The sequence below is a fragment of the Scyliorhinus canicula genome, chromosome 1 (genome assembly GCF_902713615.1).
Source record: "Scyliorhinus canicula chromosome 1, sScyCan1.1, whole genome shotgun sequence".
Taxonomy (NCBI): Eukaryota; Metazoa; Chordata; class Chondrichthyes; order Carcharhiniformes; family Scyliorhinidae; genus Scyliorhinus; species Scyliorhinus canicula.
Window position 1 is genome coordinate 196,472,702 of NC_052146.1, and position 25,344 is coordinate 196,498,045.

At 47.2% G+C, this 25,344-nt stretch overlaps 1 protein-coding gene and 1 long non-coding RNA gene across 4 annotated transcripts in view; one reads left to right on the forward strand and one right to left on the reverse strand.

The window, feature by feature from the left end:
• The window catches only part of LOC119970759 (ras and Rab interactor 2-like), a 187,726-nt gene that overhangs the window by 133,636 nt on the left and 28,746 nt on the right, over positions 1 to 25,344 (forward strand). For all 3 annotated transcript variants that reach the window (XM_038805904.1, XM_038805913.1, XM_038805921.1), the window contains 2 exons: positions 4,613 to 4,805; positions 14,215 to 14,326. In XM_038805904.1, the coding sequence (XP_038661832.1) occupies positions 4,613 to 4,805; positions 14,215 to 14,326 (305 nt within the window). The remainder of the gene's footprint in view (positions 1 to 4,612; positions 4,806 to 14,214; positions 14,327 to 25,344) is intronic.
• LOC119970773 lies at positions 4,799 to 24,151 on the reverse strand. The gene is made up of 3 exons (XR_005461673.1): positions 24,012 to 24,151; positions 8,030 to 8,146; positions 4,799 to 6,302 (listed from the first exon to the last, which is right to left on the reverse strand). It is a non-coding gene; the product is annotated as an uncharacterized LOC119970773 (long non-coding RNA).

Genomic DNA, 25,344 nt, shown 5'->3' on the forward strand with positions numbered 1-25,344 from the left:
CTAAGAACTTGGTTAACATTTGTATAAACACACACAGCAAGAATTTCTATCAATTACGAACATAAAAACCCCACACGGCTACAGTAATCTATATATAACCCTTCATGAATTCCCCCTTAACTGTTCCAATTCAATAACAAAATCCAAGTAAAACCAGAAACCTCTTTTCAAAGGCATGGCCCAGCACACGCCATTCTCACTGGTATACGACTTGTTATTGATACTCTGTTCCCGTTTTCAAACAGCAGATTTTAATTCCTTCCAGAAAGCAATTATCTATTTTAAGTTACCAAGTAGTCTAGAACAGCTTCTAAAATGAAGAGAGAGAAAAACACCTCTCTCAACCTGTGCAGTTCAAACCAGTCCAAACTCAAAGTGAAAGTAAAAACTCACAGAGCCACAGCCCAGCTCCAGCCACACAATGGCATCACTGAAGCCATCTGATAAGACAAAAACCTTTCTTAAAGGGACACTCACGTGACAATTGTAAGCACTTCAAAGGGAGTATCAAGATGGCCTTCATGGGATGCCCCTTTGACAGGGGCAGTGCCTGTTGTTCCAAGGCTCTGATCGAGTTTGTAACCTCAGGGACCCAGAGGCAGCCTCTTAATTGGTCACCTCTGGGAAGATCTCACAGGCACGCACCCTGACCAGGGTTGGAAACTGGAAATGGTACTGACACTGGTGCGTAGCATAAGGCAGAAGATTCCATCCAGAAAGAGTAACCCTTGGTCCCACTCAGCCCTGCTGTTTTATCCTTTTCAGGTATTTATCCAATTCTTTGAAAAATATTATTAAATCTATATTATAGAATATTCCAGATCATAGCTTGTTAATTTTTTTAAAATTCTCATCTCAACGATGGCAACCAAAAAAAACAATGAAAATGCAAATTGATTTTAAAATGACAAATTAAATAGTAACTTACTGCATTTGAAATTAATCAAACATTCTTCATTTGAGTGATCAAATTATCACATTGGAGAGAGTCTGAATAAAATATTTGGAGCAGGTTTTTTAGTCCAATCAAAAAGGCGAAGCTGAGAAATCTCTCTATAAAGTCAGTTTATGCTGCTGGATTAGAAAGTTGTGCATTTAAGTCCTGTATAAGTGTGAGCAAGCTGGACCAGTACTCCAGTGCAGAACCTAAGGACATACCTCTGTGTTGTGGTTGCAGTTCCTTGGACTAGATATTAAACTGATACCCGCCTGTTATAGAGTTAACAATAATGGTTGCATGGCAGTTTCTAAAAGTGAAGATAGCCAACATTCTCTCTTCTTTCAACAAGCCCCAGAAAACCACATTAGCCAGTCATCCATCTGTTTCTGTCATGTTCACTGTTGCGTTGACTTATATAGGTCAGTGCACCTCAAAAGTAATTGAATGTGTGAAACATATTGAAATAGGGGGCAGCACGGTAGTATAGTGATTAGCACAATTGCTTCACAGCTCTAGGGTCCCAGGTTTGATTCCCGGCTTGGGTCACTACCTGTGCGGAGTCTGCACGCTCCCCCCCGTGTGTGCGTTGGTTTCCTCCGGGTGCTCCGGTTCCCTCCCACAGTCCAAAGATGTGCAGGTTAGGTAGACTGGCCATGCTAAATTGCCCATAGTGTTGGGTGGGGTTACTGGGTTATGGGGATAGGGTGGAGGTGTGGGCTTGGGTAGGGTGCTCTTTCCAAGAGTCGGTGCAGATTCGATGGGCTAAATGGCCTCTGTCTGCACTGGAAATTCTATGAATAAGGCACTTACTGAGTAAATGCATTGTTATTATGTTTAAGACAATTTATACTTCCATGACATTGGAGCACCTTATTGGTTGTAAAATGGGGACAGCTCGGCAGAGTTGGTCAGACCAATGGAAGGATATTGTAATGGATCTATTAAGTTCAAGTTCTTTCCCTGTATTCCCAAGCAGAAATGCAAATAAACAATGCGAGAAAATTGTCCCACCATCCGGATGCCAATATTCAGCCAGTGGACTACACCCAAAATCTCTTTCCTGTTCAAGGGAATTGCTAGCTCCAAGTAATGTGAACAATTCACCTATCTTTATATTGAAACCCTGTGAGGCTGCCTCTTGCCTAATTGCATGCTTTGCCGATTTGATTGGTCACACCAGTTTGGACTTTATACTGTTTAGGCAAAACAGTACGACAAACGGCTTGCTCATTAATTATCAGGATCAATGGTTGCAGGGCATGTACCCATTGCAGTCATACTGAAAAATGAAAAATCCCACTCACCAGATTCTCTTCCTAGCTTGAACTGGGTGACACTGTGATGAATATAGGAATTTCAGATATTTTGTATTATAGGTTTCTGGTGCAGTAACTTAAAAGCCTGGGTTAGTAGTGCTTTTAAAGAATCCTAGGTTGAAAGATTTTGAGGGCCAAGGGTGCAATTAAAGCATCATAAAAAGCTTGGGCTAATGGAATTTTTGGATTAAGAGGGTTACATGTGGAGTTAATTAGATTTCTGCTTATTACGATGATGTAATTACTGCGGGGAGCTAAGGTGTCAGGCAGAAAAGTAATTTTAGTTGAGTGTTTGCTGGATATGTGAGCAGAGGTGTGAGCAAAAGGGGCTGGTTTAGCACAGTGGGCTAAATAGCTGGCTTGTAATGCAGAACAAGGCCAGCAGCACGGGTTCAATTCCCGTACTGGCCTCCCCGAACAGGCGCCGGAATGTGGCGACTAGGGGCTTTTCACAGTAACTTAATTGAAGCTTACTTACGACAATAAGCGATTATTATTACTATATTAAGTCAAGCATCTCAGTTCAATTGAAAGATATGTCTGTAGCTAGATTGGCAGTTTATTTCAAAAGCAGTTCAGAAGAGTGTGTTTACAAGATGAGTGGAAACAAACTTTAACAGCTTCTGAAGAAGTACAGCCACAGTTTCTGCATGGTTCTGACAGGATTCAGATCTTTTCGTTAAAGCAGTGTCAAAATATCTCTTTTTCTCTAAATAGAGTACCCAGCCCTCTCTGTTATGCAGGTATTCCTGAGTGCTAACTGCGTTGAAAGTAGATTGAGAGCTGAGGTGTGTTTTTTTGTTTGAGTGGGAATAACGATAGCAGTTAAGATTTACTCTATTCACTGTTTTAATTGACATTGTTTAAGGAGTTTTATTTTCTGGTGTAATGTTAAAGATATTTTAATGCTGTGTTGGTAATAAAGTTTATTTTAATATACCATATCTCTATTTCTTCGTGAAATCAACCCTCGAATGAGGTATCCTTTCCTCACAGTCTTACAAAATTAAAGTATATTGGGATTTCTGTCCTGTATCCTAGCCACTGTTGGGGCCTGGTGCACGATCGCAATAGACACAAACTCATTAACCATCTGGTATTTCTTATCCTCGTGCAGCCTATTTGGCATTTATTTTCCTCCTTCAGTTTATCACTGGAGACTCCTGCCGATGTTCTAGTTCAAAGTTACCAAAAGCCCTCCAGTGCCATCTCAAGTGGCTGCTCACCCTCGACCAGGTATTGATGGCTATTGAGATGTCAAAGGCATCACGTCCAAGTTGCTTACAGTCTTTAAATTCTGCATAGATGCACTTTCTACAAAGAGGATCGGGACATTAGACAATACCGTAAATCCTGACTGTTTTTCCCTCTTTAATAAAGAACACCAGGAACTGATTAAATAAAGTTGAATATTCAACTTGTCGTGAATTTCAAAATAGGCTTTCTCATTCAAACTTTATCCAAGCAGGTCCCCACAAAGTGACTTGCTCGCAATAATATGTTTTTGAATATTTGGACTAGTCCCCTCCTTAATTTCTTCAATCGTCTGAAAATATTCAGAATATTTACAAAATAGATTACACTCTTAAACATGTCCCAGAGTTTAGACATGGTCTTATTGGATGAAAAAACTATATTACATGGAATTAATTATAGATTTCAGTATGCCAAGTGCTTTGCGTCTGAGTTTTTTTTGAATATTTATAAACATAAAACTCATTTTAGTTGCTTTATTTACTGGGAAATTTGCTTTTATGTCACTTTGTATGATTATAGAGAAACACTCCACTCATAGAATCATAGAATCTTTACAGTGCAGAAGGAGGCCATTTGGCCCATCAAATCTGCGCCGACCCTTCGAAAGAGCACTCTACCTATATCTACTCTCCCATCCACCCCGCCCTAGCCCCATAACCTAACCTGCACATTCCTGGACACTAAGCGGCAATTTAGCATGACCAATCCAGCTAACCTGCACATATTTGGACTGTGGGAAGAAACCGGAGCCCCCAGAAGAAATGTATACAGACATGTGGCGAACGTACAAACTCCACACAGCCAGTTACCCAAGGCCGGGATTGAACCCTGGGTCCTGGCGCTGTGAGGCAGCAGTGCTAACCACTGTGCCTTTGTGCCGCCCTGTTCCAGTTTTGTCTTGTACCTAAACGTCTATGGGGGTAGGTTATGACTGAATCCTTCGAAGTTAATCTATAGCCTGGTGATGTAATGTATTTATAAAATTATGGTTCCAAAATAAACTGCTAACTTTGCTGTTTCCATACCAATGTAACTATCTACTTTCAGCATGCAGTCTAGTTGCCTACATATTTCTCATTTGTTGCATCTTGTTGAACAGTGCACAAGAGGAAATGGACTATGACTATCAGAAAGAGGAAACTGCTAAGTACTGGATGAGGGATTCTGGCTATGAAAGTTTCTTATGTAACCTCAGCATTTTCGATCGGCTTCTGCACACCCATCCAGTCTGGTTACATCTCAGCCTGGGTGATGAGGATGCTCTACGCATTCTACAACCTGAGGACGCAGGGGTAAGTTGTTGTCCTGAAATTGTGCACAGCACAGGCAACCTATCTATAAACTGTGACACAACATGCGATAAGCTACCTCTGAATTTTTTTTTTCAAAGAATAGTTTTTTGAAAGGTCTGGCAGCTTGATTATCCCACTTTCATCTCAAAAATATGTGACCAAGATGGCTGGCCTTTATGTTTGGCCTTGCTTGGTAGCATGTTCTTACATTATTGTTTTTAGTCATTCCTGGGATGTGGGCGCCACTTGCTGGGCCAGTATTTATTGCCCTTCAACTGAATTGACTTGCAAGGCCATTTTAGAGGTAGTTAAGAGTCAACCACATTGCTGCAGATCTGGAGTCATAAATAGGCCAGACCAGGTAAGGTCAGGCGATTTCCTTCCCTCATGGACATTAACGAACCAGATGGGTTTTTACAACAATCGACAACGATTCCATGGGTTACCATTAGATTTCTAATTCCAGGTTTTTAAAAATTGAATTAAAATTTCACCATTTGCTGTGGTGGGATTTGAAACATTACTCTGGTCTCCGGAAATTACTAATCCTGTGGCCATAGCACTACACCACTGCACCCCCAAATGAGGTGTTAAAACCTGATTTACCTGCCTAATCGTCAGCCACCGTGAACACCTTAGCAGTGGTGGTAGAGGGGGCTTCAGGCTCGGCCAAGAAATGTCAAATTCATCTCTTCAGTGAGACCAACCTCTCGGGCTTCAACACAATTCATCACTATATTACTTCTCTTCTTAGCTGAACATAGGTTGGCATTGCCGACAGCTGCCTTCCCTCAGGGTTTGTCCACCTGCTGGTCAGATGTGAAAAAAGATGGCTGTCACCATCTCCTCAAATCCCAGACTAACATTGCTGTTCTTTCCAGCAGTGCCCAACCTGTAACCTCGCTTCACTTCAACAATGCTCAAAACTGTAATCTCCTTTTCCTCTATATGATCCTCATCTATCATTCCCTCATAGCTGTGTGTTTACTCCCTCAACATTCCCTGTACAAATCCCTTCAGTCTGGTTTCTGTGCTGTGCACAGTGCTGAGATGGCCATGGTCCTAGGGGTTACAGACATCCCTTGAGACAATAACCACAATATGTTATCCCTGACAATACTCTATCTTTCTGACTTAATTGTCAGAGCATCTGCATCCTATTGCCGCACTAAGTCAACCTACCATACCCCCCTGTCCTCTGCAGCTTCCATCGGCTCTCTGCCCCTCAGATAATTGAGCAGAAGTATAACAAACATGACCGTCTTTGCCAGGAGATGAAACACTTTGTTTCTGAAGATTATTCTTTCCTTAATTGCTGACTCATTTTTTGAATAAACACTAAAGGCAAGTGATGTTTGTTTAGCTTGTAGAAATTTTCTTTGGTAAGTCCTTGGGGAAAATGGCAGTGAAGTGTTGAAACTCTCTGCTGTTCACGTGTATATTGCAGAAATGTGCCATTGAGTTCCTGCAGGGTTGTCTGAAATGTAGCATCTGAATCTGAAATTCAAAAATAGGAAGAGTTTGCCAGCTTTTCCATTGTGATCAACTGATATTGAGCTGTGGTGTCACCAGGATGCCACTGTTGTGGGATGGCTTTTTAAAATTAATTTTAAAATAAACATTTTTCTCCCACACATTCATGTTTGTTTAAACTATATTAATTTTCACTAATATTGAAACTTGGTTTCAACTAAATAAAGAGTACAGGGTATTATATATGTAATAAAGAGTGTCAGTAAAACCCGAGCAGGTGATAAGCAGGAGCTGAGGCCAATAACCAGTGAAAGATAGTAAACGATGAGTGCAGATATACTGATGATGGCAACAATATATAGATGCAATTTTGATAGATATTAAGAGAAATTAATTGTAGTATAATCCTCTGAAAGATAGTAAGTAGAAGTCCAATTGGAAATCAATTTTATCTGGCAGGAAAGATGAGCAAGGAGAGATATAAATGAATCATGGGCAATATTCTCGGTCCTGCCAGACTCGTTTTCTGGTGTGGTGCGCCCCCACCGGCAGCGGGATCCTCCATCCCGGCAGTCAGCCAATGGAGTTTCCCATTGTAGCCATCCCCACGCCGTCGGGAAACCCGCGGGCATGAGTGCGCTGCGGCGAAGCGGAGGATCCCGTCTATATAATCGTACATGTAAATGTCGCCACAGTCCCGGAGGACTGCTCTCCCCTTTTCAGAGCTGACTGGTGGCGATTTAACCTGAGGGTCATCACACACCACAGGCAAGGGACAAGATTGAGAAGGCAGTGCTTTCATGAATAAACTCAGCTGGTATGGGAATTGAACCCACACTGTTGATGTCACACATCACAATCCAGCCAATTGAGCTAACTGACCCTCATACTGTTTAAGAGTACAGGTGGAGTGAACAAGCCATTTAATTTGGTCAGTCAGCGTAAAATTAGAGGACACAAGAACAAAGCTCCCAAACATCAAGCAAGATTCGAAAACCATTTTCTTCCCCACAAAATGGTGAACTTGTGGAAGATGTCGAGAGAACGCAATTGTCAACTTTGAGAGGAGGCTAATGAGATATCATTGAGAGTTATGGAGCTTTCAATAGGTAGGTTAATGAAAGGAATTGCTGGTGTTTGAAATGAACACTTGGATAGAATGGGGAGATATCAATGACCAAATAAAAATTCAGAAAACTGTCATGAGCAGTGACATAACAACATAGGAAATAGGAGCAGGAGGAGAGGAACTATTTTGATTGCCTGTATCTGCTCAAATGGCACAGCCAAGAGCTCATCTTCCCTGACATGGTGCATGGTGAATGATTGCCATGCGGGTGTTGGAGTCCAGACAGCTCCAGAAATCAAAAAGTAATGGGATTTGCAAGGCCTTGGACTGACTGAGAATCCCGAGAGAGAAGACGAGAGGGCACAAAGAACTAGGAATAGATTGTTAGAGCTGGGGCTGCAGAGGGTAGGAAGGAGTGACCACATCAGCCTTGTTCAGAGGCCTGCGGTGATGATCAAGCTGAGCTTTGTACACCTGAGGACAGCAGCTGGGCCTGTGACTGGTCCTGGATTGCTGCCACAGTCCTAATTGCTGGCACCTCCTGATGGCAAAACTGACACCCATCAGACAGTCTATCAGCAATATTCCAGCATAGACAGATTGGTGAACAGCAGTGAGTGAGGGTTTAGATTCTGAAACATTCAGATGCTGAGTAGTGAATAGGGGAATGGTGGAGAGTTACCTCTGGAACTCCAAATAAATAGACATCGAGCCAATTCCACACCAGAAAGAGCAGAGAGGTGTTATCTGGTGACGTATTCAACAGGCATGTTGCTGAACCTGTAGGGTCATCTTTCACCTGACGGGAAGATAAAAAATTTCACATCAATGATCACCTCGTTGTTCATTATATCAGTCAATCCTGGCAAAATTCCAGGCCAGAACATTTTAACAGGACACAGATGAACATTACATTAAGAAATGAAAACATGAAAGAAGTTTACAGTATTATCATTTAGATGGGGGAAGCTCCATGACTACTAATCCATTTGCAAAGTGGTCCTTCAACAAAAAAATTTGAGAACCATTGGACTGAAGCATTCAGGCATTACTATGGCCTGATCTTTTAGGATACTGGGAGTTCGGCACCTGCCATTTTGAGAGTCAACGGGAAAAGTATCCCCGCTGATTCTGATAGGCCGCTGCCATTTTGTCTTTTTCTGTTTGGCACCCTGATCCAGCTGGTGTCTGCCAGCCTAAAATTTGACAGTGACCCAGAAAAGGCCCTTAAGTGGCCACTTAAGGCCAGGACAGGGGCCAAACGACTTCTGACTGATTAGACCATGTACTGCCTCAATTGGACTACAACTATTGATCTCTTGTGGAATGATTCCACAAATTTCTCCCTGCCGCTACCTCCCCATACCTCGCTACTCCAGATATATATCAAGTAAACATCATTTCATTATAACCTTACATACTACATCAAGGAAGTTAAGCATGCCATTGTCAGTATTATTACAAGACATCTGGAATGTAAACCAACGTCTGAGTTAAGGTGAGCAGTCCTATTAAGGATAAAAATTATCACTGTCATTTGCAATGCAAAAGTGGGCTCTTCTAAATAGTATTGAAGATAACCATGTCTCAATGTATGTGGGAATGGGGAATGCTGTTTCTAATCCACCTACCAGCCCGCTAAAAAAATTAAACATCAAAACAATAACAACTTTCATTTATAAAGCACCTTTATCACAGAAGCAGAATCGGGCAATAATGGATTCATTCGGGAAGCAAACGTTTGCTTTGTCAAAGAGGGTCAGATGTGATGTGGAGGGGTTTAGGGAGAAAATTGTCGACTGTGTTCAGATGGCTGAAAAATCAATTGCCAGTGGCGCAGTAAACAAAGCGGGAATGGGCAGCACGGTGGCCTAGTGGTTAGCACAACCGCCTCACGGCGCTGAGGTCCCAGGTTCGATCCCGGCTCTGGGTCACTGTCCGTGTGGAGTTTGCACATTCTCCCCGTGTCTGCGTGGGTTTCGCCCCCACAACCCAAAAATGTGCAGAGTAGGTGGATTGGCCACGCTAAATTGCCCCTTAATTGGAAAAAATAATTGGGTAATCTAAATTTATAAAAAAACAAAAAAAAACAAAGCGGGAATACACGATAGGTCAGAATATACTCTACACCAGCATCCCCCATGACAACGGCATTGCTGCAGCAGCCTCTGTACTCGACACTGACAACTACCAATCTCCAGACTCAGTTCTGCAACTCATCCGCTTCATTCTGGATCTGGATGTCTTCACCCTCGACAATTTCTTCATCCAGACACACAGAACAGCCTTGGGGACCAAATTCGCACCTCAGTATGTCAACATCTTCATGCACAAGTTTGAACAAGACCTCTTCAATGCACAGGACCTTCAACCAACATTATACACCAGATACATCGATGACATTTTTTTCCTTTAGACCCACGTTGAAGAATCACTGAAACGACTACAAAATGACATCAATAAATTCCATCCCACCATCAGACTCACCATGGACTACTCGCCAAAAGTTGCATTCTTGGACACACTCATCTCTATCAAGGATGGTCACCTCAGCACTTTGCTTTACCGCAAGCCTACGGATAACCTCACGATGCTCCACTTCTCCAGCTTCCACCCGAAACACATTAAAGAAGCCATCCCCTATGGACAAGCCCTCCGTGTACACAGGATCTGCTCAGACGAGGAGCGTAACAGGCATCTACAGATGCTGAAAGATGCCCTTGTACGAATGAGATATGGCGCTCGACTCATTGATTGACAGTTTCAACGCGCAACAGCAAAACACCGCACCGACCTCCTCAGAAGACAAACACAGAACACAATCGACAGAGTACCCTTCGTCGTCCAGCCCCGGAGCGATGAAACTACGACATCTTCTTCGCAGCCTTCAACACGTCATCGATGAAGGTGAACATCTTGCCAAGGTCATCCCCACACCCCCACTACTTGCTTTCAAACAACCACGCAACCTCAAACAAACCATTGTTTGCAGCAAACTATCCAGCCTTCAGAACAGTGACCACAACACCACACAACCCTGCCATGACAATCTCTGCAAGACATGACAGATCATCGACATGGGTACCACCATTACACGTGAGAACACCATCCACCAGGTATGCGGTACATACTCGTGCGACTCGACCAATGTAGTCTACCTCATACGCTGCAGGAAAGGATATCCCGAAGTGTGGTACATTGGCGAGACCATGCAGACGCTACGACAGCAGATGAACGGACATCGCGCGACAATCGCCAGGCAGGAATGTTCCCTTCTAGTCGGGGAACACTTCAGCAGTCAAGGGCATTCAGCCTCTGATCTCCGGGTAAGCGTTCTCCAAGGCAGCCTTCAGGACGCGCGACAACGCAAAATTGCCGAGCAAAAACTTGTAGCCAAGTTCCACACACATGAGTACGACCTCAACCGGGACTTTGGATTCATGTCGCATTACATTCATCCCCCACCATCTGGCCTGAGCTTGCGAAATCCTACCAACTGTCCTGGCTTGAGTCAATTCACACCTCTTTAACCTGGGATTACCCCTCTCTCTGGATCTGTAAAGACTTAATTACCTGCAAATGCTCGCATTCAAAGCATTGTCTTGCATTTTTGACTGTTTCTATATATATATATATGTTTCTGGAACATACCTCTTCATTCACCTGAGGAAGGAGCAATGCTCCGAAAGCTAGTGTTTGAAACAAGCCTGTTGGACGTTAACCTGGTGTTGTAAGACTTCTTACAGACTTTTAAGGACAGAGAGTTCAAAGGTTAAATTGCGGAGCTGAAAGAGGTTGTAGACATTGTGAGGGACAAAGTCATGAAGAGATTTAAACAGGGGAAAGAGAATTTTAAATTATGGGAACTAAAAGCCAATGGAGATTGCCAAGCACAGGAATGATGGGCAAGAGGAACTTGTTGTCAGATAAAGTGTGGGCAGCAAACAAATCTCTTTGTCAGAAAAGGTTAATTCTAATAATATAGCTCGGTCTGATCATTTCTCAGTGCTTTATCAAGGTTCCAGTCACAAAATTATTGGTAGTTAATCTGGAGCTTCCTACAAAACAAAATATCACGTGTTCTACTTAGACTATCAGAATTTGGTTCCTCATGTCTATTTTCTCCATGTTTTTGAGTCAACGTCAACTGATTCCCTGCTGTATCAGCATATCAGTCATTGTAGTTCAGTTCCGTTGGTGATCCCTTACCATGTGCATGCTATGTTGGGAGTGCAGCAGAAGAAGAGAAGACAATACAAAGCGTAATTTGGACAACAGCGCAAGTAATGCCACATCTTTAAGTTATGGAATTTTCTCGCATAAATGGAGCCCACTCAGCCCTTTAACTGGCATTTGTACTTTCGAGTTATCCATTCTGCAGTTTTATCGTGCCTTTCTCCATACTATTTATAATTATTCTTTTTTAACCTTCCTTTTTAAAAGCGATTGTAATGTATCCAGTAGGATATTCCATATCCCAACAATGCACTGCACAGAACAGTTTCTCCTAATTTGTCTTTGTTCTTTTCTCATTTGATGGTGATATTAAGTTTGTGTCTTCTAATTACCCACCGACCAGTGTAAATGGTTTCTCTGTTGTTCTTACAAAGTCACCCGTAATTCTGAGCAAATGTTCTCCATTCTAGTGAAGAGTTTCAGTTTCTCTAGTCTCTCCTCAAATGCTATATATTGATTCCAGCTTCTTTAGGAATGGGAAGAGAAATAACTAACAGTTCACTATTGAAAATCTTATGCCCTGCTGATCTGTTTGAAGCTTATACATTTAATGTGTATTTCTTTTCCTTATTCATCTTGCACTAACCTGTACTAAATTTCATCCACCAGCCATCTGCTGAGCCTCCTCTCCATCTATCGTCTCCTTCATGGTTATATTATATTCTCTGTATCTGCATCCTCTACGACTGAGTGCAGATCATTTTTATGCATATTAAGAAGAACAATGATCTGAACACTGACCTTTGAGGACACCTTTGTTAATGTCTCTACCAAACATCCACTGGCCGCTGCTCTGTTTTCTGTCCATGCTGCCACATTCCTATCAATACCATGCATCTTTGTTTTATCAACAAGCCCTTGTGCCAGATGCCTTTTGAACATCCAAACATACAATCTGTACTGAATTATTTCATGTAAACAATTTGTTATCCACTCAAGGACTCTTAAATTTGTTAAGCTCTTAATTGCCTTTTACAAATGCTTGCTGGTTGTCCTCAAGTAATCTTTATCTTTCCAGGTGATTAATTTTATCTTGCATTAGGACCTTTAAAAGGCTAGTGTTATGGACAGGAGGGGATTAATTAGAATACAAATTTCTTATCTCACCACCCACCCATAAACAGAAAGATGCTTTGATTTGCTTCCCTCTTTTTAAGCAGTGAAGTATTTTCCAACCTCTCAGTTTTAGTGCGATCCAATATTCTAATACTAACCCCAGAGTAAACCGAGATAAGATGAATTCAAAGGGTTAGGTTTATTTGCATGCACTCAAAACGCAGGAGGAGTGTCACAAAGTTGTCTCCTTTGCATTCATACAATAAAAGAGGGATAGAGAAAGGAAGGTTTACAGGGTAGAGACCACAGAGAAAATAAATATTGGGCACGATCTACCCAAATGGGAACGGAGTTCTGTAGGGAGAGCGTTTAGCAAGGTGCTTCCCAGCACTTGGAGCACCGAGAAACACCACACTATTTAACGTCTATACAGGTAGATATGAGGCCTCAGCGGGGAATGCCCAGAAAAAGCTGCACTTAGTCCCCTTTTCTGCTCGCCGGAACTCCTCAACGCAATCCCTGAAACCCCCCAAAGCCCAAACTCAAAGATACCTTTTCAAGTTAGCAGACTGTCTAATGGAGTGCCATGAGGATCAGTGCTGGAATCTCAGCGATTTACAATCTATAGTTAGTTTGCTGATCTAAGTTTGCCGATGATACAATGCTAGATGCAAATGCAATCTGTGAGGAGAATATAAAGAGATATTGACAGGTTAAGTTTATGGTCAAAAGGGCAGTATGTGGTGTATAACGTGGGAAGAGTGAGATCAATTGGTAGTAAAAATAGAAAAGCAAAATATTTTTTAAAAGGAGTGAAACTTCTATATATTGATGTTCAGATGTGTAGTTATAAGGAACACAAAGTTGATGTGGGGGTGTAGTAAGCAATTAGGAAGGTAAACAGCATGTTGGCATTTATTGCATTGGGGTTGGTGAACAAAAACAAGAAAATCTTGCGACAATTGTACATGGTGTTGGTGAGATCACACCTTGAATATTGTACACCGCTTGGTCTCTGTAATTAAGGAAGGATAAACTTATCTTGGAGGCAGTACAGTGAAGATTTACTAACGTGGTTTCTGGGATGAGAGGGTAGACCTATGATGAGAGACTGGATAAATTGGGCATAAACTCTTTCGAGTTTAAAAGATTAAGGCGGGATTTCATTAAAATATACAGGATTCTGAAGTGGTTTGACAGAGGAAACACTGAGGATGTTTCCTTGACGGGAGAATCTGGTACATGGTGACACAATCGCCAGATAAGGGATTCATCATTTCAAATTGAAATGAGGAAAGCCTCCTTCACCCAAACGATTGTGTATTTTTTGGAATTCTCTACCCCAGAGGGTTGCGGGTGCCCCGTTGTTGAATATATTTAAGGCTGAGATCGACTAATGTTTGGTGTCTTGGCGAATTGAGGGATGTGAAGGGTGGGAATGTGGAGTTGAGGCTGAAGGTCAGCCCTGATCATATTAAATGGCAGAGTAGGCTCGACAGGCTGCAGGGTCTACTTCTGCTCGTATTTATTATGCTCTATCATGTTCAACATCACGGTGTCTGTTTATTATAACAGATCTTTCTGGTCCGGAAATCGTGCAGAACACAGAAGAAGGTCATATCCATGCGTTTGCCTGAATCGGGATCTCATTTAGTTCAAGATTTTCCAATAAAGGAAAGCCAATATAGTAAGTGCACTCCATCTTAACCTATTATCTTTGAAAAAATAGAGACCAAAGGAAAGATACTGTCATGGGCAGATAAAATACCATGGAACGGTCATTATCTTGTATTCTGGCTTTTTGAAAAATTAACAATCTTTTGCAGTTTAAAGTTTTGACTTCCTGCATAGAATGTACAACACAGAAACTGGTTCAGTTCAACCTGTCCATGTTGGATCTACGCAAGCCTCCTCCTGTCTTTCTTCATCCAACTCTTTCAACATACTGCTCCTTAAATGCATCTACATTGTTTTCCTCAGCCATTCCCTGCTGTAGTGAGTTCCACACTGTCACCACACTCTTGGTATGGACCTTCTGAATTCCCGATTCGATTTCTTGGGTGACTATCTTACATAGGGCCTCTAGTTTTGCTCTTCCCCACAAGTGGAAGCAGTCTCTCTTGTGTTTGTGCTTTCAAACCCATCCATAGTTTTAGAGGCCACCATTACCTCAGCCTTCTGTCTTGAAGAGAAAAGGAACCCAGCCTGTTAAACTTGAACAACACATAAATTCAACAGGGCAAAACCACCCACTTCATTGGCACCCCATCCATCACCTCAAACATTCACTTCCTTCACCAGTGGGGCATGGAGGCAGCAATGTGTACTATATACAAGATGTACTGCAGCAACTCCTTGGACAGCATTGCCCTAACTCATGGGGTAGGATTCTCCGAGCCTCCATGCTGAAATCACGCTCGGCATGGGGGCGGAGAATGGGGCGTCAGCCCCGCGATTGGGTCCGACGCTTTCCCGCGATTCTCCGGGGACCGGGGAATCTCTGCCAGTCGCGTGCACGTGGTCGGCGTGCCGCCGATCAGGGGTCATTGAAAGAGACCCCGTGCCGATTCTCTGCCGACAACTGGCCGGGTTCCCGCCGGCGTGGTGTCTGCGGCCGCCCTGGTGAGGGGCGGGGGGATCCGTCACCGGCAGGGCCTCCAGGACGGCCAGGTTCGTGATCGGGGGATCACGGGTGATTAAGAATGAGCAATAAATGCTGGCATAGCCAGCGATGCCCACATCCTGTGAAATAATTTTTAAAAATTTATCTATCACTGCATCCTTCTCCCTCACGCAGTTTGTGTTTCTCCCTCTTTCCATAGTTTGCATTCATTTCCGACTCTCTCTTGAACTGTCTCTCTCAAGTTTTTAGAGAACACCAAGTATTGTGGGGCGGGATTCTCCGACCCCCTGCCAGGTTGGAGAATTGCCGGGGGTCAGCGTGAATCCCGCCCCCGCTGCTCTCCAAATTCTCCGGCCCCCCAAAAATCGGCCCGGCGTGAATCGCGCCGCCTGCCTCCGAGAATGGCGGGGACCGGCGCGACTCAATGGGCCCCGGGCTGCCCGAATTCTCCGGCCCGCGATGGGCCGAAGTCCCACCCATTTTTTGCCAGCACCGCCGACGTAGATTAGACTAGGTCCCTTACCGGCGGGACCTGGCGGCGTAGGCGAGCTCCGGGGTCCTTGGGGGGGGGGGGGGGGGCGCAGGGCGATCTGGCCCCAGGGGGTGCCCCTACGGTGGCCTGGCCCGCGATTGCGGCCCACCAATCCGCGGGCGGGCCTGTGCCACTCTTTTCCTACGCGACGGCCGTGTCGGCCTCCATGATGGCCGACACGTAGGTGAACCCCCCTCCCCCGCACATGCGCGGGGATGACGCCAGCAGCCGCTTATGCTCCCGCGCATGCGCGGACTCTCGCCAGCCGGTGGAATCCCTTCGGCCCCGGCTGGCATAGCGCCAAAGGCCTTCCAAGCCAGCCGGCAGGGCGCAAACCACTCCGGCACCTGCCTAGCCCTTGAAGGTGCGGAGGGTTCCGCACCTTTGGGGCGGGCCGACGCTGGACTGGTTCATGCCACTACGTCCCGCCGGGACCCCCCGCCCCGCCGGGTACGGGAGAATCCCGCCCATGGAGTTCACCTGACGCACAACTTTAAATAGATTTTGGTTATGGGAGCGCAACGGCCCACTTTACAGGTGTGATGCAACAGTGAACTAAAGTATTTTAAAAACAAAACAATGTTTATTCTATGAATCCAGTTAACGTTTTATAAACCCACAGTAAACAGCTTAGCAACTACCAACACTGATAACCCCCAAAAAGATACAATACTCTATAGGTAACCCTTAGTAACTTTCCTAACAACATCCATAAGTCAAAAAACCCTTTTTACCTCAGACAGTAGGTTTGCATTCCTTACAGAAACAGGTATTACTTTTAAATCATCAAGTGATCTGGAGACATGCTTTAGATTGCAGAGAGAAAGATCAATATATGTCTGCTTGGTTTGAATGCAGCTCTCCAACTGAAAGCAAAACTAAACAGAGCCAAAAAGAGCTTCCAGCCCCACCCACACAATGACATCATTGCAGCCATTTGCTTAAAGGGACATTCACATGACACTCCCTCCTGCAGTTTGCATCTTTCTCACTTTGCCTCCCTCCCTCTCTCCTTCAGTTTAGACTGATTTCTCTTTCTCCCTCCCTCCCACAACCAATGTGTGTTGCTCTCCTTCCCAAAGCTGCTCTCTCAGGACCTGGGATCCAGGCACTTTTTGTTGGCCCTATTAGTACTGCCGTAGTTTGCACATTCTCCCTGTGTTTGCATTGGTCTCGCCCCGACAACCCAAAAGATGTGCAGGCAAGGTGGATTGGCCACACTAAATTGCCTGTTAATTGGAAAAAATGAATTCGGTACTGTAAAATAAAAATAAAAATACTGTCCTCATGGGCAGTAATGAAACAGTGGGCGAAATTATCTGGTCTCATTGCGCTCGCACTCATGTGAAACGAGGCTGCTGAATAGCGGGAGAGGCCAAAAACGAGAACCGTGGCAGACGCCAGTTTGCGGCAAAATCTGGATCTTGCCATAGCGTGATGAGAAAGCAATTATCACCACTTAAGCCCCATTTCCATAAAATTAACAGGAACCACCACTTATCCAACGGCCTCCCATAATTCATCGGCCTCCCCAGCAAGTAGTTCATGCTGGCACCAATTAGTACTCCGTTTCAACATGAATCTGTCGAAGGGCTTCTGTGGGAAACCAAGGAGATGAGTAGCCACCTTTACTCGAAGGCAAAGAGCCTGGGGACACTGGGCTTGCTATCCCAGTGCTCGGGGTGGGGGTGGGGGGGGAACTCTCCGCAGTGATAGGGGATCCTCTGCATGGATGGGCTGCCGTGGGGGGGGGAGGGAACTAGCCAACTCCTGGATTGTGTGTATCCGGTCTATGGGCAACCTCTTCCCTGCCCGTCAGCCCCACTGACTGCCAAGGCCTCTGGCCATGAAGCTGAAGGCTATTGCTAATAGGGAATTGGCAATCGTGGTTAAGTGAGCAATTCATACCCAATCTCTCGGGGTACTACTGGGCGGCCAATATGTCGATGGTGCGCACGTGGGTGATGGAGAGGGAGGGGGCAGCATATAAACGGATGGAGAGGGCGTCCTGTGGAGATACAAGCCTGGGGGCCCTGGTAATGGCGCCGTGGCCGCTCCCTCCTACGAGGTATACCACGAGTCCGGTGGTGGCGGCTACCCTCAAGATTTGGGGGCAGTGGAGGCGACATAGGGGAGAAGTGGGGGGCTCGATGGAGGCTTCCCCGTTAAGGGGGAACCATAGGTTCGTCCCGGGGAACATTGATGGGGGATTTCAGGGTTAGCACAGAGCGGGCATCAGACAGCTGAGGGACCTGTTTATTGATGGGAGGTTTGCGAGCCTGGGGGAGTTGGAGGAGAAATTTGGGCTCCCGCCGGGAAACATGTTCAGGTATCTGCAGGTAAAGGCATTTGCTAAACGGCAGATGGAGGGATTCCCTTCGCTTCCCGCGAGGGGGGTGAGTGACAGAGTGCTTTCGGGGGTCTGGGTCGGAGAGGGGAAGATATCTGATATCTACAAGGTTATGCAGGAGGCGGAGGAGGCGTCAGTAGAGGAGCTGAAAGCTAAGTGGGAGGGGGAACTGGGGGAACAGATCGAAGACGGGACATGGGCTGATGCCCTGGAGAGGGTTAATTCTTCCTCCTTGTGTGCACGGCTTAGCCTCATCCAATTCAAGGTGCTGCACCGGGCCCACATGACTGGGACGAGGATGAGTAGGTTCTTTGGGGGTGAAGACAGGTGTGTCAGGTGCTCGGGGAGTCCAGCGAACCATGCCCATATGTTCTAGGCATGCCCGGCACTGGAGGAGTTCTGGAAGGGGGTGGCGAGGACGGTGTCGAGGGTGGTGGGATCCAGGGTCAAGCCAGGATGGGGACTCGCGATTTTTGGGGTTGGGGTGGAGCCAGGAGTGCAGGAGGCGAAAGAGGCCGGTGTGCTGGCCTTTGCGTCCCTAGTAGCCCGGCGAAGGATCTTGCTACAATGGAAGGATGCGAGGCCCCCAAGCGTGGAGACCTGGATCAATGACATGGCGGGTTTCATTAAGCTAGAGAAGTCAAATTCGCCCTGAGAGGGTCGGTACAAGGGTTCTTTAGGCGGTGGCAACCTTTCCTCGACTTTCTGGCTCAACGATAGGGTACGGGGACAGTAGCAGCAGCAACCCGGGGGGAAGGGGGAGGGAAAAGGGGGAGGGAAAAGGGGGGGAGGGGGACGATGACTATGTTTGTTTATTTAATTTTAATTTATTTTTAAGTTCTTTTGTTGTTCATTGGGGTTGGGGGGGGGGGGGGGATGTGATACATGCGTCGATACGGTCTGGGGGGTGTTACAGTTATTATGGGTTATTTTGTTGCATTTCATTGTTTGTCGTTATGTTTTATATTTTCTGTAAAAAATTCCTCTAAAAATTATTTTTTTTAAAAAGTGAGCAATTCATAACCACAGATTTGAGCCAGGCAAGTGGGATGGAAATTTCTGGAGATGGGAGGAGAAAGGAATTCGGACTCTAAAAAATTTGTTTCTTAGGGGTCGGTTTGCAGGTTGAAGGAGCTGGGAGCGAAGTCTGGGCTGGAGCAGGGAGAAATATTTAGATACATGCAGGTACAAGACTTTGCCAGAAAGGAGATACAGAGCTTCCCAGTAGAACCGGCTTCCACATTGCTGGAGGAGGTGCTGATGACAGAGGGACTAGAGAAGGGGGTAGTGCAGCGGTTTACGGGACTATTTTGGAAGAGGAGAAGACACCGCTGGAAGGGATGAAGGCAAAGTGGGAGGAAGAGTTGGTAGAGGGTGTGGAGGAGGGGTTCTAGTGTGAGGTGCTCCGGAGGGTGAATGCCTCCACCTCGTGCGCGAGGTTGGGGCTGATACAGCTGAAGGTGATTTACAGAGCACACCTCACAAGGGCAAGGGCGAGGATGAGCCGGCTGTTTGAGGGGGTAGAAGATGTATGTCAACGGTGGGGGGGGGGGGGGAGGGTCGGGGACTGGGGGGGGGGGGGGGGGGTCGGGGACTGGGGGGGTGGGGGGGGGGGGGGTCGGGGGGTCCGCCCGCAAATCACATTCATGTGTTTTGGTCTGTCCAAAGCAGGAGGATTACTGGAAGGAGGAATTTAGGGTAATCTCTGAAATGGCGCATGTGAAACTGGATCTGGGCCCTCGGGAGGCCATATTCGGCGTGTCGGACCAGCCAGGGTTGGAAACGGGTGCGGAGGCAGATGTTGTAGCCTTCGCCTCATTGATCACCTGAAGGCGGATCCTGTTGGGATGGAGATCAACCTCTCCACCCTGCTGGAATTCTGGACTCTTGAGAAGGTCAAATTTGAACTGAGGGGAAGGATGGACGGGTTATACAATTCCTGGGCGTTATTCGTTATGCGCTTTCGAGAATTGGATTACATCGAACATTAGGGGAGGGGTTAGGAGAGTTGGAGGGAGTGGTCTGTATGTGTTAATGGTGAATATGGGCGATTCCTGATTCCTTTTTGTCATTTGTTTATGTTAACATGCGGGCTAATGTTTGAGGGTTTGGTGGGAGGATGGGATTGTTGTTATTGATATGGGGGATTGACATTGCATTCGTTACTAATTACTGTTTATTGTTGGGTGTAAATTTGGGAGGAAATGTGAAAAAAGAGAAGAATTAAAATATTTTTTTTAAAAGTGAGGGGGGGGGGGGATCTTACTGAAACTTAGAGGATACTGAGAGGCCTAGATAGAGTGGACGTGGAGAGAATGTTTCCACTTGTAGGAAAAGCTAGAACCATAGCCTCAGGCTGAAGGGACGATACTTTAAAACTGTGATGAGGAGGAATTTCTTCAGCCAGAGGGTGGTGAATCTGTGGAACACTTTGCCGCAGAAGGCTGTGGAGGCCAAATCACTGAGTGTCTTTAAGACAGAGATAGATAGGTTCTTGATGAATAAGGGTATCAGGGGTTATGGGGAGAAGGCAGGAGAATGGGGATGAGAAACATATCAGCCATGATTGAATGGCAGAGCCGACTCGATGAATGGCCTAATTCTGCTCCTATATCTTATTTTACAGGGTCTGGGGCCTAGTGAGGGGAGCCCGCTGCGACCGGGTGTGTGTGGGCAGGGTGTTCTGTGTGGTGGGGAGGCGGCGAATGGAGGATCCCGAGGTGGAAGCCACCGCTGCTTCTCAGTCTGACATCCTCTCCCAATGCCTTACAGATATTGAACGCTATGGAAGGGATTTTGGACCCAGCAAAACTTGCCCTAATGGTGCTGCTGCTAGGCCTGGAGGCTAGCCCCAGAGATGGTGGCAGCAGCAGCATCTGCAGATGCACGAGGCAGCAGCCCATATGCTGGACCCCACCCCATACCCTGAGGACCTGGCTGCCCAACAGGCCAGGGAGGGACCCAGAGGAGGAGTCCCATGACGGCCAGTGTATACAGGTGTCACTGGTCATTCGAACAGATGACTGATAGCACATGCCGCAGGAGTCTCCGCCACAACAAGGAGACGGTGTGACAACTGTGCCATGTCCTCGCGGACTTGGCACCACATGGAGGAAGAGGACACCCGCTCTCTGTGGCCGTTAAGGTCCCCGAAGCTCTGAACTTTTACTCCTCAGGATTCTTCCAGGCCTTGTGCGGGGACCTGTGTGGCATCTTGCAGGTCACAACCCACAGGTGCATCCGAAAGGTCACGAATGTCCTGTTTGCTCGGACAGAAATCTTTATCAACTTCGACATTGGCCAAGCCCAACAGGATGCCTGAGCAGCAGGATCCTCTACCATCACCGTGATGCCCCAAGTCCAGGGGTAATGGATGGCATATACAGCTCATGTGCAACCACCACATGAAGATCATGCACATGTGTGCTCACTTCCTGTGGAGTGTCCATGACATTTAAGGAGGAGTTAGACAGGTTTTTAATTGGTAATGGGTTGAAGGGTTATGGAGAGTGGGTAAGACGGTGGAGTTGAGGCCAGGATGGGATCAGCCATGATCACATTGAAGGAGTTTAGGCTCGGGAGGCTAAATTGCCTACTCCTGCTCCTAGGTCATGTGCTCTAGGGAGGAGATGCTCTGGTTGATTTTGCAATCCAGCTCTTGGTCTGTAGCATTGTCGGTAGCAGATGAGGAACATATTATCCATGATAGAATGGTGGAGCAGACTCGATGGGCCAAATAGCCTAATTCTGCTCCTATATCTTATGAACTTGTGGACAGCTGCATCCTGGGGTGTCTGGATCTTGGGGGATATGGGGTACCTGCCGAGGACCTGCTTAATGACACCAGTACAGAGGCCGGAGACTGAAGCGGAGACCCGGTACACCGAAGCCATGCGGCCACCTGGGCAGTCATTGAGCGGTGTATCGAACTACTCAAGATGCGGTTCCAATGTCTCAAACACTCCGGGGGTTCCTGCAATACACCGCCCAGTGGGTCTCCCGCTTTGTGGTGGTCTACTGAGTCCTCCACAACCTCACACAGCAGCGGGGCGATGAGCTGGAGGTTGGTGATGAGGAACATATGCCCACCTTCGAGAAGGACGAGGCTGATGAGATGGCGCTGGACCAGCAGGGGCTGGAGGACGAACCCAGGGAGGAGCCTGAGGACCAGCCGGAGGCTGAAGGACAGGCGTCAGCGGCAACGGTCCAGCAAACCCAGAGGGCCAGGGAGGCACTCCTACTCATCCAATTCACTTAGTATGTGGCCCGCTCCATCGTCAATACCTTACCCACCCCCATCTCCCGCCCTCACAGTGTCTGTGTCACATCACTCCAGAGTGCTGGGACTGTGTCGGCACCACCAGCAGCTCAGTGTCGAGGGCGGTGGCGAAGAAAACCCGCAGAGAGCTGAGCGCAAGTCCTCCTCAATCTATGCCAAAGACTGATCCCTGCCTGCCTGCTGAGTGCTCACTCACACCCATCACCTGCAGACGGTGTGACCGGGGATGGGGTTCGGAGGTCGGCCCGCATTGCGGAAGTAACTTACACAGGCATCATACTGGCTGTGCACAAGGATGTTTCATGTGTGATATAATTCCCCACTCTCCCGATGCTGCCGCCACCCCTTCCTCACCCTCCCTACGTACCGCTCCCCTCCCCCCATCCCTCCCCCGGTACCCTCAGTGATTCTCGATGTGCTTGCTCCTCCTAGCTCTACCATTACGTCTAGTTGTCTCCTCAGGATGCACATCAAAGGCGGAGGCAGCCAGCTGTTTGCCTTGTCCTGTGGCCTTCGAAGCCCCAGGCGGGCGTCCTTTGGGGGCTCTGAGCCCAGAGGACCCCAGCTCACTTGTCAGCAACACAGCCGTGCCGCCTTGTCCCGTGTGCTGACTGTAAGACGCAACCTCATCAGAGGGATGGAACTCGGGGAAGCTGGTGGCCACCATCGCCAATCCATGGGATGGGTCGGGGGTTTGCACCTAGTGCCCCCTCCTCTCGCTCAGTGCCGAAAGGGCCTTGGGGTCCATCTTGGGACAGAGAGGCAGCTGATTTGAGCCTGGTGTGCCCCGCATCATCTGGCTCTGCCAGCCCTGGTGGTTCCCCATAGTCCGCACCATGGTGTTGACGCCCTCAGTGATCCTCCTCAGTGACTGGGACTTGCTCTGCAGTGCCTCGGCCATTCCCATCTGAGAGCAGGACATATCCCGCAGCACCTCATTAAGGCCGGCCTGGTACCAGGGAGCATCCCCCAGCGAGACATTCTGCCAATATCCTTAGCCAGGCTGTCACTGACTGCGCGATGCCTTGGACACCTTCACTAATCGTGCCGACACCATGCACCAGGCTTTCCACTGCGGTCGCCACCCTAGCAGTGTTGGCCTCGGTGCCACGCATTGCCGGTGACATCTTCTGCACCCATAATTATGGGACTCTTTTAATCGGCTATGTATCTGCTGGAGTGTGGCTGACATCTCCCTCTGAATGTCCCGGCCGCTCCCTCTTGTTTCCATTAGCTCCGGGAATACCTCTTCCACAGGCTGAGCATTAGGCTGGGACCCAGCTTGGTCCTGGGATCCAGCAGACCTCCGACTGCTGTCTCACCTGGGGGTTCCTGCCTCCACCTGATGTACATCAGCAGCAGTGTGGTGCTCACCAGATTGTGCCCAGAAGCCTGACCACTGACGTTTCCTATTGAGGGGATGACAGCTGTAACACCTCGATCGTGTCTTCCTCCGAGGTTGTTTCCGCGGAGTCAAGAGAGGGTGCCAGCAGGGATGGGCCAGCGCCATCGGCTGGAGGACCTGCAGGAGAATGGACATGTGGTCAGTGGGAGAGATGGGTCAATCTGTAAGGCAATAACAACTCACGTTTGATAGGTCCTCCCTTTGGGGCCCGGTGGTTCCTCAACTCTATGGCTTCCGCCACCTGCACGTTGGTGATCGCCCTGTCTTCAGCCGCCCCAGTCACCTCCAGGGCACGTTCCTCAACAGAGCTGAAGATTCTGAAGTCCAGCACCCCTCCGCCAGTCTCCGCCACCTCTCCTGATGGTTATGCGAGAGCTTATCCTAAGGGGACACAGAGAGGGCATCGTTAGCCACACGCATCGTTCACAGTGGTGGGAGTGAAGGTGTGAAGGAAGGGTTGGGAAGGTTGAAGGGAGGGTTGGAGGCCGCATGGAGATTTTGGGGGTGGATGCTCATGTGGGGGGAAAGGTCTCATGGTGGGCTTTGGTGTCGTGCTGCCCGGTGCAGGTCGTTGACCTTTTTACGGCACTGGAGACCAAACCTCCTGGTCACGCTCCCAGAGTTTACAGCTGCCGCCACCTTGTCTCAGGCAGCACTGGTGCCCTGTGACTGGGACCCTTGGGGGAACAGGATATCTCTCCTGGCCTCCGCCGGTCATCTCGGCGCCATTGTTGTGAGCTGACTGGGGTTGACTGAGCAAGTGCTGCTTAAGTGCTGCTCAACCTTGTTCGCAGGGAGCTAGCGCGGGCGGTGCTGGCGAATCAGCTGGCGAGCCTTCATTTGCGGCGAGAAGCCCGTGGGGTCTCATTAAGTGAACCAAGTAACATTGAATAGCATTGCCGGCCTCGCTGAGCCAAGCACTGAGAAAGTCGCAGCCGTTCCCACTCGCTACCACACTTTGAAATCTTTCCAGAGAACCGCGTCCAGTGTTTTTCCATAAACAGGGGAACTAACAAGGTTTGGTTGTCGGCCATGTCAGCAGGGGCAATGCACAAGTGAAAATAATGCACACAAGAACCATTTCTCCTGAATCACCAGCAGCAGCGCCCGGGAAAGTAATTGTTTATTTTGGTTAGAATCTCCCCCAAAGTGGGATGGTCTCGTATATGGCTGCACCCGTTCTTTTTTTTTCTTGAGAAGTTAGCAATATGCCTTTGTGTAACTTTCAAATATTGACATTCTCCAAAAAAATAAGTCAATATTAGCAACATGTGTGTGGTGTGTTAAACAGCTGTTAGCAGACTGGCCTTGTGTTTACCGAGTGGGTGGCTCTACTGATAGGAATGCAGGAAAATAGAGCTAAATTTGCAAGCTGTCTGCTCCCATTAAACCCAAGGACCATAATGAAAATAACTTGTGTTCTTTTATGGCTCTCTAAATGCCACCGACAAATAACTTAAATAGCCTTTGTTTAATTCTGTTCAGAAAGGTGGACACTTCCAATAAACCCTTGAGG